General features: G+C 44.3%; 2 protein-coding genes across 3 annotated transcripts; one reads left to right on the forward strand and one right to left on the reverse strand.

Moving 5' to 3' along the window:
* Positions 1-1,308: 1,308 nt before the first annotated feature.
* HSPD1 (heat shock protein family D (Hsp60) member 1) lies at positions 1,309-10,488 on the reverse strand. Of its 2 annotated transcripts, none has more exons than XM_059702648.1 (12): positions 10,465-10,488; positions 9,261-9,436; positions 7,842-8,094; positions 6,667-6,749; positions 6,080-6,175; positions 5,585-5,678; positions 5,140-5,308; positions 3,596-3,695; positions 2,833-3,078; positions 2,495-2,669; positions 2,022-2,200; positions 1,309-1,926 (listed from the first exon to the last, which is right to left on the reverse strand). In XM_059702648.1, exons 2-12 carry the CDS (start codon positions 9,432-9,434, stop codon positions 1,774-1,776), a joined length of 1,722 nt encoding a protein of 573 aa, XP_059558631.1. In that variant the 5' UTR covers positions 9,435-9,436; positions 10,465-10,488; the 3' UTR covers positions 1,309-1,773. The 2 variants fall into 2 exon arrangements, with proteins under 2 accessions (XP_059558631.1, XP_059558630.1); XM_059702647.1 differs by lacking the exon at positions 10,465-10,488 and adding an exon at positions 10,257-10,413.
* A 246-nt stretch (positions 10,489-10,734) lies between these two features.
* HSPE1 (heat shock protein family E (Hsp10) member 1) lies at positions 10,735-13,121 on the forward strand. The gene is made up of 4 exons (XM_059702654.1): positions 10,735-10,883; positions 11,425-11,589; positions 12,681-12,770; positions 12,871-13,121. The coding sequence occupies exons 1-4, from the start codon at positions 10,881-10,883 to the stop codon at positions 12,919-12,921; spliced, it is 309 nt and encodes a 102-aa protein (XP_059558637.1). The 5' UTR covers positions 10,735-10,880; the 3' UTR covers positions 12,922-13,121.
* Positions 13,122-14,542: the final 1,421 nt, after the last annotated feature.

Below are 14,542 nucleotides of genomic sequence, written 5' to 3' on the forward strand. Positions count from 1 at the left end.
TACAGGTTCTCTCCCAGAGCTGCAGTAGTTCGTATGTAATTATGTATCTTTGATAACAAAGTTTTTTTAAAATAGCAAAGTCCCAGGTATCTTCTCTGTACAGTACTTCTTTTCATGGAAATAGAATTTGTACTTACCACTGCTCTCCCAAACACCATAGGTAAACTCTTAGGTTCAGAATCTAACTTAGGGCTTAGGCTGTAGACAGCTGTGGGCAAACTACGGCCTGCCGGATCCGGAAAAAGACCGTACCCTTTTATGTAATGATGTTTACTTTGATTTTATATTAGTTCAAACACTCCATCCATGCTTTTGTTCCGGCCCTCCGGTCCAGTTTAAGAACCCATTGTGGCCCTCGAGTCAAAAGTTTGCCCACCCCTGCAGCATGTAGCTGGTGTTTTGGTGAGGGAACCCTGGAATACATAATATTGCCTTGATCTAGCCATCCCTTTTGACCCATGAGGTTCAAGTATGTCCAGAACCGAAGTCACAGTGCCGAGACAGGATATAAACCCAAGCCTTCTGGCCTAATATCAATGCCCCTGGGTGCTCCATCTAGTCCAGTCTAGAGGCCGTGACTGTGGACCTACAATCGGCCAACTATACTTTCTGCATCATAAGGGGGAAGCAACACCCTTCTCCTTGAAGTGGCACCTGGTGAGTGGAATTGGGATGGGGAGATGCTACTGAGATAAAACCGTTAAGATTTTTCTCTGTGGAAATGTCCTTGGTTTTTGCCTGGTTGAGTGAGGACATGAAGTTTGCAGCTACATAGGCCAATCCTCACAGAGGGGAAAGGTAATTTTTCCAGAGAAGGCAACTCAGAACTCTTAATAAACCAACCTTGCAGTTGTCAACCTGGCTTGTACATAATTGTAGCAAGAGTTTAGCAAGTGTTCCCTAATCCAAGATTGTTCAGAGGGTTAAAATAATCCAAGCATTCAGGCCCAGCACTTTTTTCTCTTGTTAATCTCTTTAGGCTCCAGTCATTCTAACTGCAACTAGAAATCTCAAGTACTTCCCATTCCGTTTCTTCTAATCAACTAGCTGCAAAATTATTTTTAGGTGCAGGATTTTAAGTGACTTAGGCTTTTGACCTGTGGTGGATTGTATTTTTCCATTTCTGCCCGAGCTATGTATACAAGATAAGGACAGCGGAAACGTTGGCCTCAGTGCCTAGCTTACACCAGACTACACAGCAGGCCCAGGGCCTTCCTGAGGAGTTCCTTCCCACCGAGAGCAGATCAGGTGCTACAGCTCCAAGTTAGACTAGGCTAGTGCCTGACCCAGATGAAAATAAAAATCCAATTAACGTTAAACAAATTTTATTACACAAAGGTCACATAATTGGTATTTCTCTACTTTGTACACAATTATTCTTACTCTCCACAGAAAGGCTGCTTCTTCACTTCTCATCGGGTGATGGCAAGCACTAAAATCCTGATTTTAACAGAATAGTAGTAAAAATGCCTCAGTGATTTACGTTGAAAGCAGTACATTGGTACATGGCTCTTGCACTTATCAGGAATGTACAAATGTATTTTTATTCAAAAATACAAAATAAATTATCTGTAGGCATGGACAATGACAGCAGTAAACCATTGTATGTTGTCAACTGAAACCAGTAACTGATGGTTAGAGTGATTTTCTTGAACATCAGCCAGCCTTTTCTTCAGTCACTTCCTTCAACTGACTTCTCTGAAGTTATAGGTGAGGAGATGCCCTGAGCTTCCTCTCAGTCCTCAGTGATGATGGTAAAGCTCTATTCCAGGGCTAGAACATGCCGCCTCCCATCCCTCCTCCCATGCCGCCCATCCCACCCATCCCAGGGTCCTTCTCCTCTTTGGGAAGTTCTGTGACCACAACTTCTGCTGTTGTTAACAGAGAGGCCACGCCAGCAGCATCCAGTAAAGCAGTTCTTACAACCTAGGGGAAGAGTTTCATAAAATAGCACTTTTTACTTAGTAAATTAAAACGGAGGACTTATTAAAAGACTTTCTAGAAAGTGATCAGCTACTTACCTTAGTTGGATCAATGATTCCTTTTTCCACCATATTCACAAATTCTCCAAGCATGGCGTCATAACCAATTTCTGAGGAACCTTGCAAAATTTTCTCAACTATCAACGATCCCTCAACACCTGCATTCTTAGCAATGGTCATTGCAGGAATTTTTAGTGCTTTCTTAATAATTTCTATACCTATAAAGAAAACAAATTTTAGCCACCTTATTTCTTTCTTTTATAAATATTAATACAGAATTCAACTTGTGAGAGTACTGGCACAGGAAAATTACAATTGGAATACACTACAGGCCAAATCATTTCCCCTGAAAATGATGATACATCTTCATCTCTTGACATCAATGCTATTGTACTTTTGTTATTCTGGAAATTGCTTTGTGATGTACTGTCCCATTTAGTGGGCAACATTATTCTAACAGAAAGACTAAAAACAGGCTGCAAATAAACTCATTTGTAAGTTAACTTTTTTACCAATTTTTTGATCTTCATTAGTTGGAGTTAAAGAGTCCAAGGCCGGAATGCACCGAAGCAGGGCACAGCCCCCTCCCAGAACAATGCCTTCCTCCACAGCAGCTCGGGTGGCATTGAGGGCATCTGTGACTCTGTCTTTCTTTTCATTCACTTCCACATCACTTGTCCCACCGACCTGAAGATAAAATCAGTCCAGTTAGTACGGCTTCTCTGACTCAAGATGCTAACAGCCAAGGGTCATTAGCACCGAATTTACTTAAAAGCTTAAATAACAAATACCTCCACGAGGAAGCTAATCCCCTGAACAAGAGTCCAAGAAGTCAAGCATGAACTCTTACCTTCAGCACAGCTACCCCATCTGAGAGTTTGGCCAGGCGTTCATTTAGTTTTTCCTTTTCATATTCACTAGTTGTGGTATCTAACTGCTCGATGATTTCTTGAATACGTTTTTCAATCTGAGCCTTGTCACCTTTTCCTTTCAAGAGCATGGCATCATCTTTGGTCACAATGACCTCTCCAACTTTTCCTAAGTCATGAGGCTGAACATCTTCTAGGTTGAGAGTCAAACCTTCTTCTCCAAACACCTAACAAAAACAATGAAAAAGGAGCAAGTCTCAGTGATGGTTTTTCCATTATACTAAACGTTTATTAATAACACAGCATGCAGTGTCTTAATGAACAAAACAAAAAATCTTGTTTTACTGTTATTTATTTGAAATGTGAGATTTCCAGACCACTGAGTATAGTCTTCCATTGCATTTCCAACTTCTCACTTAACCCTCAATATTTGAGCTTTGTATGAGAAAAGCGTACACTCAGGAAATTCATCCAAGGTCACACTTTTGGTGGAACCAGAACTAACTCATAAGTCCCTTGTCTTTTTACTATATTCTTAAAACTAGATTAGTCAATAAGGTAGAGAAGGGAATTTGCCCAGCTTAACCCAGCCTCCACCTCCCAGACATGCAACAGAAACAGAGATAAAGTAAGCAGTTCAGTTGGCAGTTCTGTGATTGTAAAAAGTGTAAATTCTACATATTAACTTTAGACCTGGAAGTATAAGTAACATTCCGTAAACCACACCACATTTATGTTACTTACGGCACCTCCAGTAGCAATAGCCATGTCTTTAAGCTGGTTCTTCCTATTGTCTCCAAAACCTGGAGCTTTGACTGCTACAACCTGAAGACCAACTTTTAGCCTGTTAGGAACAGTAATTAATAACAGTTAAGTTAAAAACAAAGGTAACTATTTCACAGACTGAAAAATGAGAATTATTAAATTTGAGGGTCATCTAATAAGCACTTACCCCATGGGTTCCATATAGTATTAGATTAAGTTGCTATTAAAGTTTGAGCAAGCAGTGTTCTTAATTTAGTGCCTTTTTAAATGCCAATGTTGCTAATAGCAATTTGAGCAGGTAATGAATACTTAGAATATACAATCAAAGAAATGTTCCCTTGAGACCAGATTGAGAAAGAAAAGGAACACACACACTTCAAGACAGCTGGTCTATTTTACTAAAAAGTCAAATAAAAATCAGAGTGGATAAGCTTTAATGATATGGCAAGTAAATAAGACATCCAACTTTTCAGCTACCAATAAAATGGCCCAACGGAAACTCTGTAAGCCTATTGTTTTTGTTTTTATGTTAGCTTCAAATTCCACAATCTCTAAGGCTTTTTTTAATAATCCAAAAAGCAAATCCAAGCTAACAATCATTCCAGGATAAGTAAACTGAGAGCTTCTGGATCAGGTCAAGGTGTGTAATCTCTAATACATACATACCTATTTCATTTGTACATTTCCATTAAAATAAAATTGGAAAACCTTACTTCTGATATACCTCAATTCTTACCTTAAGAGTACATAGTTTAGTAATGCCCTAAGATTCTATTTACAGCATTAACATTACCTGTCTTAAAGTCAAAAGTAATGCATTACAGATTTTAAAAATTAAGTGAATAGACCTCACTTAATTTTAGGTTGAGTGCCTATTTCTGGTTCAGACTATTCACTAATTAAAATTTTCTTTTGCCTTGGACAGTGTGGCTTAGTTGCTTGAGCACTGTCCCATGGACCAAGAGGTTGCTGGTTCGATTCCCAGTCAGGGCACATGGCCAGAATGCAGGCTCGATCCCAAGTAGGGAGCATGCAAGAGGCAGCCTCTCATCAATGTTTCTCTTTCCCTCTCTCTAAAAATCAATAAAAAATATTATATATATATAAATTTTCTAACAGATTATGTAAAACACTGCTGAGTACACTATAGATCTGAAACTTTTGGTACGGCAGTTGTTTACTGATCTTTTCCCATGCAAAACTATAATTGTGAACATAGTTTTCCAGAAAAATCTTTTTTTTTTTTAATGAAAACAAAATTTAATCATTTACCTACAAAATAACTGTAAATACTTATAAAAATAGAAAGATACCATATACAAAATGAGGCTATGAGAAAGTTGCACAAAATATTAAGGACTTTGAGGTCCAATTAAAAAATACACCACCATTATAACTGGACTAAGGGTCCATGAAGCACACCTGTATTACACAGAACTCTGGGTGGAGGCACATAATGGAGATTCCTAATATCAATATAAATTATTCATCTAGAAAAGTAAACGAAATATCACTGCTATTACCTATTCAAAACGAGTGTACTGAGAGCTTCTCCATCAACATCTTCAGCAATTATGACCAGGGGCTTGCGGTGAGCATTGGCAATTTCAAGAGCAGGTACGATGGACTGAACACTAGAAATTTTCTTTTCACTCAACAGAACGTATGCATCTTGGAATTCACATTTCTGACCTGCAAAACAATGAACGTTTCAAACCAACTTTAGAACTTTAATATTCTGAAAACGACTGAAATTTATGTAACGGAAAAAGCTATAAATCAAAGTTCTAGTATACTTTACTAGTAAAAGTCACCAATAAGTTCACATTTTTTCTCTATTTCTTATACTTTTTAACTTCAGTAACATACGAATTTGTTTTCAGAGATATGACACCAACTAATGCCAACAGTCTGACACGTAGCAAACAACGTATTTTTAAAATATTTCAGTCACTGACTTGCTCTTACCTTTTGCTGTATTAATAAAGTATGGAGAAATATAACCTCGATCAAACTTCATGCCTTCAATAATTTCTAATTCATCATTCAGGGTTTTTCCATCCTATGAAAAGAATCAAAGAGTTAGCTGTATGAATTTCATTAAAGAAACACAAAAACTGTACCTACAGACCAGATTAACAAGTTGACCCCACTTGTCTTACTTAAGGGATCCAGGTAGGAGTATGTAAATGCACCATGGCATCCTACTCTACTGCTGAAAACATTCTCAGAAAGCTTATCTGAATTAACTTTTACAACTAGAAGACAGTATCACTTATGTCAGGATGGATTCATTCCTCACAGCAAAGGCTAGTAATTCACACAAAGCAGAGTTAAGTACTCTATTCTATACAGGTGCTGACAGTACACATGAAGGAATAAAATAGAATATACTCTTAGAAACATACAGATAGAATTTTGTGCTGACATCTCATTTCAGGCTACTATGGAAAACACACTTGCCTTTACAGTGATGACGCCTTTCCTTCCAACCTTCTTCATTGCATCAGAAATTATGTTGCCAATTTCTTTGTCTCCATTTGCAGAAATTGTAGCAACCTGAAACGATCAAGTTACCTTTCCAAATTACAAGGTAAGGTTAGTGTTCTACATCAACTCCCCTCCTTTTCCTAGTAACTTCCAAATGGATAAATCCATGGGGGGAGGGGACAACAGGGGGGGGTTATGTTTTCAACTTATTATTTGGCTACATTATTTTCAAAAGACATGAAATATGCAATTATTCTTTTAAACAAAAACAGTGAATTAAAGAGGCTGACCCCATTATTTTGTTTTCCTTTGGCAAACATGGCAATACTACCACATACATACAAATAAGTCTTATGGCATAAAGAAATAAAATAGCAGTCCATTAAGACTCGTGTCATGATCACTGAATTATTTTTAAATATTTTAGCAAGTATTCAGTAAGAAAAATGCTTCCAATGTAGGTGATTGAATAGTACTGTTATTCTGAAATTGGTGTATGATTTCCATGAAATGTTATTAAATATTTTACTTTACCACAAAATATTATGAAAAATCCCTACCTGAGCTATTTCTTCAGGGGTTGTCACAGGTTTAGATTGCTTCTTAAGTTCAGAAATCACAGCATCAACAGCTAACATCACACCTGGGTCAAGATTAAACATCATTACAATACTTATTCTCTCATGTCTACATGTCACATACAAATTTTGATTGATATGTTTTCATGCCTGAACAGCTTACACACTGCTTCTGTGCCAGAATTTTTCCAAATCATATGGAGCTGGATGGCATGCACTGAAACAGGAACTTTAATCAAGTCCCACAATGCCAAAATATTTTGAAAATTAGACTAAAAGAATTGAGGTGTACAATTGGCAAAAATCTAACCATTCAACTCATTCTGTATAAATCATTTCCAATCCAATGTGCCTCTGGAAGGGGCACGTGTGGGAGGCAATCAAATGATGTGTCTGTCACATGGACCTCTCTCTCTCTCTCCCCCACCCCCCCCATCCCGTAAACTCTCTCTAAAAAAAAAAAAAAGAAAAAAAAAATCAATGAAAAAATATCTCCACTCCTCTAGTGAGGACTGAAATTAAATAAATAACAAACAGTGGTCTAGCTTCCTGAAACAAGCAATAATAACCAAAATGCAGGCCAATAACCAAGTATGTGTTGTTAAGAGCTATCTTAGTTGCTTAGACTGTAGGTCAAGGTTGTGGGTTCATTTCCTGATCAGAGCACACACAAGCTGCCAATGAATGCATAAATAAGTGGAACAACAAAATCAATGTTTCTCTCTCTCTAAAATCAATTAAAAAAAAAAAAAAAGGAGAGAGAGAGAAGTAAAAATCTGCTTGAAAAAATCTGTGACATCCTGGGCGACTTAGCTGCTTATTAGGCCCTACTTACTAAGGTAAAGCATCAGAACTGTACAATCTCTCTCTGCTCTAATCCCCAGAAGTTGACTGTTTTCAAGGTACACAGTACATACTGTATCTTCCATTAAAAATATTAGCTTTCAGGGTGATGGGGAGACTGACAACAGGAAATGTCTTAGGAAATGTCTCATTTTCCTCCTTACCACCTTATACAGTGCTCACCACACAGCCAGGCATTCAATCACTATTTGCTAAAGGAATATTCAGCATGAGGATTTTTAGGAAGAGAAATAATCAACTTTCTAATTCAATGGACAGTTCAAACAATGTCTGACAATGTGGGGCATTCCTACCTCTCCTGATTTCCACTGGATTAGCACCTTTGCTGATCTTCTCGAAGCCTTCCTTGGCAATGGAGCGTGCCAGCACAGTAGCCGTGGTGGTGCCATCCCCAGCCTCTTCATTTGTATTATTGGCAACATCTTGAACAAGTCTAGCGCCAATATTTTTATACTTATCTTTCAAGTCGATGGACTTTGCAACGGTCACACCATCTTTTGTTACTTTGGGACTTCCCCAGCTCTGTTCAATAATCACTGTTCTTCCCTGTAATTGCAGAGGGAAAAAGAAGGGGAAAAAGTTACAGAACCACACACTTTAAAGCCTCAACATATTATCAGATCTGCAGCATAAACCTCAAGGGCAAGTTCATCAATGAACTTAGTTTAAAGAAAAACACCTGGTTGTTGTCAAGTGCATAATTTTCGATAAGGTATTCTAAAAGATAAAAATCCTAGAGACTAAAAGATGTTATAAAACAGGAGCATTTTAGATCTTCCTGGCAACTATAATCAGTTATGCTCAAATAAACTCACAAAAACTCTAAAAATAATGAAATTCTTCACGTTACTTATACTTCAAGTTTTCCCCAGTGCCTGCTACCTTGAAAGTCATGTGAAAACTTACCTTTAACTCGCTTTAAAGTGTAGTTACTAAAATATTAACTGCAAGGCAAGCACAGTGCACTCCTGCAGGGCCACTGAACATTAAATATTTCTCAAGTATGGTGCAGAGTATTGGCAGCCTTTCGTTTGAACCAAAGCTATTTGGGAGGCATGCCAATGCCTTATTTTTTTTTTTTAATTCTTTATTGTTTAAAGTATTACATATGTCTCCTTTCCAATGCCTCATTTATACAGTTTGGATCACTTTGATATTTGAATTGTTTTCAAACTAAAATGAACCATCACTCCACTGTGCACAACCTTCAAAGGCCTCTTCAATTTATTACTACTCACTTGCCAGTCTCATGTTAAGCAAGACAAATTTTTAAATGTGCTTTGGAACAGAAGGGACAGCAGAAAAAAGTAGGTAAAACTAGAACCTTCAAGAACGTATTTAGGTATTAGAGGAGATAAGTACCATCCTTCCCTCTATGCTTGCTATTTGCTGGGAAACAATCCAAAATTTAACAAAAGCTGGCAAGCAAGGTGAACCCTACCTGGAGTTTAAGAATCCATCTTAAGCTCTGAGTTACCAATGGATTACATCACACATCACACAAAATGAAATTTCCTAAATTTAAGTTTTAAGACTATTACATATAAGAAAAAGAAAAAAAAAATTAACCATTAATGTGGAACTTACATATAAACTGGGTTCTCTCAAAAATGGATACTCATATACTGTCCAAGTTCAGCGTGACTATCTGCCATCAGTAAAATATGAATTAACTCACAGTACCATGAATGACAATAAAATAATACTGTTACCTTTGGCCCCATAGTAACGGCTACAGCATCGGCTAAAAGGTCGACACCTTGAAGCATTAAGGCTCGAGCCTCGGCACCGAATTTTACATCTTTGGCATAAGCCCGAGTGAGATGAGGAGCCAGCGCCCTGGACACGGGCCTCACCTGGCGAAGGACTGTGTGCAATCGAAGCATTTCTGGGGAGCGGAGGAGACAGGCAGGTCAGCGGTACATCCACACCCGCACCCCCCGAGGCGCCACCCGCGCCACCGAACCAACGGCGGACGGGAACCGGGCTGGCCAGCCCCGATGCCCCGGCCCCCGCAGGCCTGGCCTGCAGCACCGGCACGGGGCAGCCGTCTGCAGCCAGGGCCCTGCCCCCGCTGCTGCTAGCGAAAGCGCGTTCATCTTCCGCTGCTGAAACGGCCGTGAGAGCCAACCCCTCCAACGCGCCCCCGAGACCCCGAGTCCGCGGGGAAGGAGGTCGTGAACCCGGGGTCAGCGGAGCAAAACTATCCCCGACTCTGCAAAAACCTTAGCAAAATGTGTCCCCAGGGCCGCCGGCTAGGCCGCTGCACCGGCTGCTCGGCCCGGCCCACTCCGCGCGGCCCCACGTGTCTCGCCATCCGAACGCCCCGAGCAAGGTCAAGGGTGCAGGCGCCGCACCCCGCCCAGCCCGCGGGGCCCGAGGAAGTCCCCACGCGGCTGCGACCCCTCTCCCCGCAGCCGGCCTGCGGGGGGCTGCATCGGGAGGCCCTGGGGGTGCACCCCCCCCCGACCCCCACGCACTCCGGGCCAGCCCTCCCCCCCGCGCCTGCCTGGCGAGCGACCCACGCTGCACGTGACGGGCACCGCATGGACCCGACCCGCGGGGCCTGGGCCGGCCGATCCGGGCCTGCGGCGCCGGGGGGAACCCCAGGCTCGCCCGGGCCGACCCGCCCAGGCCCCATCGCAGCAGGGGGAGGGCCGCTCCGGGGTCCCGGGCGCCGGGGGGAGGCGGCGCGGGCGGCCGCGTACCTGCGGGGCAGCGGCAGGGCGTGCGGGCGGCGAGGCGGGCCGTCGGCGGCGAGTGAGGGACAGAGTGCAGGGCGCACACGGCAATGAGCTGGCCCCTCCCGCCAAGCTCCCCGCCCCGCGGCCACGCGTGCGCCAGCGCCGCCCCCGCCCCCCGTCGGCCCCGGCCCGGCAATCGGCACCGCGGCGCGCAGGCCCCGCCCCTCCCTACCCGCGCGGGGCCCGGCCGGCGGCCCCAGCCTTCCCGGCCGACTTAGGCTAGTTCCGGGGCGGCGCTCGGTTCTAGAACTTTCCGGAAGGGGCCGCGCGCCCTGTGGGTCAAGGGTCAAGTGGCGTCACTTCCGCGAGGGGGCGCGGGGAGCGGACTTTCCCCCGGGCAGGCGGCCTGGAAAAGCCTAGAAAGAGCTCCTCTTTTCTCCCGCCTCTCGGTCGCCGCGGAAGTGGGCGGTGCCGAGGCCTCGGGGCCAATCGCGGCGCGCGGCGCGGCTGCCGCCCTCCGGGGGGGCGGGGCGCGGGGCGGGCGCCTGCGCGCTGGGCGGCCCCGGGTTCACGTGGCCAGCGGCGACTGCGGCTCTCTCCTGGCGGCCGCGGCGCGACAGCGGAGCACGGGCGGCGGCGGCCGGAGTCATGGTGAGCCCGCGTGGGCACCGGTGGGCCCGGGGGCGGAGACCCCCGGCCGGTTCTCGTTGGCAGGGGCAGGAGTCGCTCAGGGGCCCGCACCGGCCCGACACCTGGGGACGCCGGGCCCCCCGACTCTTCCTCCGCCGCGGGCTCTGGGCACGCGCGTGTGCAGCGGGCGTGGGGCCGGGGGGCGGGAGCCGGGACGCGCGCGCGGCCGCCCACCCGCTGTCCCCCGCAGGGCCTCCGTGGACGGGCGATGTCGGGCAGAAAGCGTGGCCCTGGGCGGAGCGGTGGACTTGAGTGTCTGCTGGAAGTGCCCTAAGGGAGGGAAATGCTTGACCTTGGGATGGACGCAGGTCGCCTTTGGAAGCCCGTCTGGCTGAGGCCCCTCCGGAGGGGACGGGGCAGGACCTGGGCGTGTGCGCGGGGCCGTCCGCAGGTCTCCCGACCCAGCAGTCCGAGCTGCGATCTCCGTCCCGTTCGCCGAGGCATGGCCTGTGCACGGCATGGCCACGGCCGCTGTTCCCACCCGGGCCTTTCCCTCCCGCAGGCAGGACAGGCCTTTCGGAAGTTCCTCCCCCTCTTCGACCGCGTGCTGGTGGAGAGGAGCGCCGCGGAGACCGTCACCAAGGGGGGCATCATGCTGCCGGAGAAGGCCCAGGGCAAGGTGCTGCAGGCCACCGTCGTCGCCGTGGGGTCCGGCTCCAAGGGAAAGGTAAACCGGAGCTAAGTTGCAGCTGGTGTGTGTGTGTGTGTGTGTGTGTGTGTGTGTGTGTGTGTGAAGTGGAAGGGAAGATAAATCCTTGGTTGTTATTAAAAGTAGCCCTTTAAGTAGCTGGTATTGTTTTCGGGTCGTTTTCATCCTTGGTTGTTATTAAAAGTAGCCCTTTAAGTAGCTGGTATTGTTTTCGGGTCGTTTTCTTAGTTCCGTCCCGTCTGATCTGGCACTTTAATGAAAATGATCGTAAAATGAAGTTTGCTCGTTTTTATGTGGAGAGTCGGAGAAGATGAAAACAGAATTATGCTTTGCTATTGCTGAAGGCGGGCCTTTAAGAATCGGGCTACTCTCTCTAACTCTGAGGCTGCCCTACCTCCCCCCCCCCCCCCACACACACCTTTTCCCTTACTTGGCTTACCTGTGAAGCTAACAGGTTGCACTGTGCCTTCCAGGTATCCAGGTAACTGGTTAGATCTCAGCCTCTCCAAGTGTCACCCTGAATGCTCAGATAATGCCCTTGGGGTCAAATATGGGAATTGCATTGTTGCAAGTTGCCTGCAAGAAAGTTCTAGCAAGGAGCCAGGAATAGGAAGCCTATAGGAAGAGAGCCCTGCGCTTCAGTCCCTGTCTCTCTCCAGATCTGTTTTTGAGAAAAGGAAATTGAATCCCAAAAGCAGTCTGTTCCAACTCAGGACGTTTTTCTTACATTTTTGAATGCTGAATGAAACATGACCGTGTGCACATGGTTTTAAAAACTGGCGTATTTCAAACGGTCCGGTCCATAGGTTATGTTAATATTTAACCATTAAAAAATTAGCCCAAGTTAGCTTTTTCCCTGTGTAACTTCTTGAACTTTCACACTGAAGTTAGGTTTTAGTTTAAGCCACCGTGTGGGCATTGTTTAAAAATGTAACTAACTCCCCAGTGATACCTTGGAGTGAAGAACTAAGCTTGTAGGTACCATATCACTTCACTACCAAGTCCTTTTTCAACACTTGGCTTGAGGGAGCACATTTGATTAACCCCAGTTAGGTGTGAATGTTTGTGAGCTAGATGTTTTTGCTAATACATATCCTTATTTTCTGAAGGGTGGAGAGGTTCAACCTGTTAGCGTGAAAGTTGGAGATAAAGTTCTTCTTCCAGAATATGGAGGCACCAAAGTAGTTATAGACGACAAGGTGTGTAAACTTAATGTATTTTCTTAAAAACTTAGTAATTTTAAAAAGTTACATGTTTGCTTTTTTTTTCCTCCTTAACTAATGGTTTCTCTATTTGCAGGACTATTTCTTATTTAGAGATGGTGACATTCTTGGAAAGTATGTAGACTGAAATAAATCACTATTGAAATGGCATCATGTGAAGCTGCCCATTCCATTGAAGTTCTGAAATCTTTCATCATGTAAATAATTTCCGTGTCTCTTTTATAATAAACTAATGATATCCAAACTGATGACATCCAGTGTCTTTTAAAATTTAGTTTCACTGTACTGATATAAACATTTCCAAATAAAAATATATGAATAAATGGTTTTAGGGTTCTCTAGTTTATGCTTTTTTCTTAAGTAACCTGCAGAGAATTCTGGGAAACAAGGCTTTCAGTTTTCACATTGAATTTAGCCTTAGTACATAAATATTTGATACTGATACAAAGCCATGAATTTACAGTTACATTTTTAAAAAAAATATATTTTATTGATTTTCTACAGAGGAAGGGAGAGAGACAGAGCGTTAGAAACATCGATGAGAGAGAAACATTGATCAGTTGCCTCCTGCACATCCCCCACTGGGGAAGTGCCCGCAACCCAGGCACATGCCCTTGACCGGAATTGAACCTGGGACCCCTCAGTCCGCAGGCCAACGCTCTATCCACTGAGCCAAACCGGTTTCGGCAGTTACATTTTCTTTGAGAGGCAATAGGCACTTATTTGAGATGCAAAAGAACAGAATCCGTTGACATAAAAAACATCCAAACCTATAAGAGTTGATACTCCCAGAATGGTAGTTTGCAGGGTTTTTTAATGTATTGGAGAGTAAGGAAGATTCCATGAGGGTGGGAGAAGGCAAGAAGGGGATTGGATTACAGAATAGTTAAGACTGGTCTTGAGGGTGGGTGGCTTTAGAAGAGAGTTTGAAAAGAAGCATTTCAAAGGTGTGTTGATCTATTTAGATGCACAGACAAGACAGGGCTTGCTTAGGCAACGATAGGCCTTTTTCCTATTCTATGCCTGGGGTGTGACTACCCACCATGACCTGCCCAGTTAGGGTTTTATGATCAGATCACCCTGTGAGATTTGCCATAGAACGACTCCTCTGTGCACAGAGGTGCCGTACACCCGTTCAGACAAACCCAAATGGTGTTCCAAAGAAGGTGAGTAATTGAAAAGAAGGAAGGGATTTCTGCAGGTGCAGGTAAGCTAACAGTGATGCTAATTCTAAAGAACGTTCATGGGGTATGAGTCTGCTTTTTGGTAGTGTTGCAAACAGCTTGGAATAAAAACTGCTTTGGGCCCAGTACAAAGGTTAATTTGCCCACTTGGAACTTTCAAAGGGTTGAAGAGTGAGACTTGCAAGGCAGTTCCGCTGGGGTGACGGCTTCCACTCCTAAAAGTACCACTGTGTATATTTTCACGTTAGGGTGTAGTGAGGTGAGCTGGGGAGGGCACTGCTACACGCAATCACTTAGCCTCCCAGACTACCTACTAGCCCAATTGTCCGGGGACGGTTGGAGCCACTGCATAGAGAAGCATATAGGGGCGCTTATGGTCCAGGTCTAGAACTTCATCCCTCACTGGTGTTGGTTAGGAAATTCCAGACTGAGTGGCGTAAAATTTCACTCCTGGGAGAGGCTGAACCATGAAAATGTCTAAAAAATATTTTAAAAAGGTGAAGTCAACAAGCCTTGGCCAGAGAGCTCGCTTGGTGAGAGCCATGGTCCTTATATGCCAAGGTT

Source organism: Myotis daubentonii, chromosome 7, assembly GCF_963259705.1.
Source record: "Myotis daubentonii chromosome 7, mMyoDau2.1, whole genome shotgun sequence".
Taxonomy (NCBI): Eukaryota; Metazoa; Chordata; class Mammalia; order Chiroptera; family Vespertilionidae; genus Myotis; species Myotis daubentonii.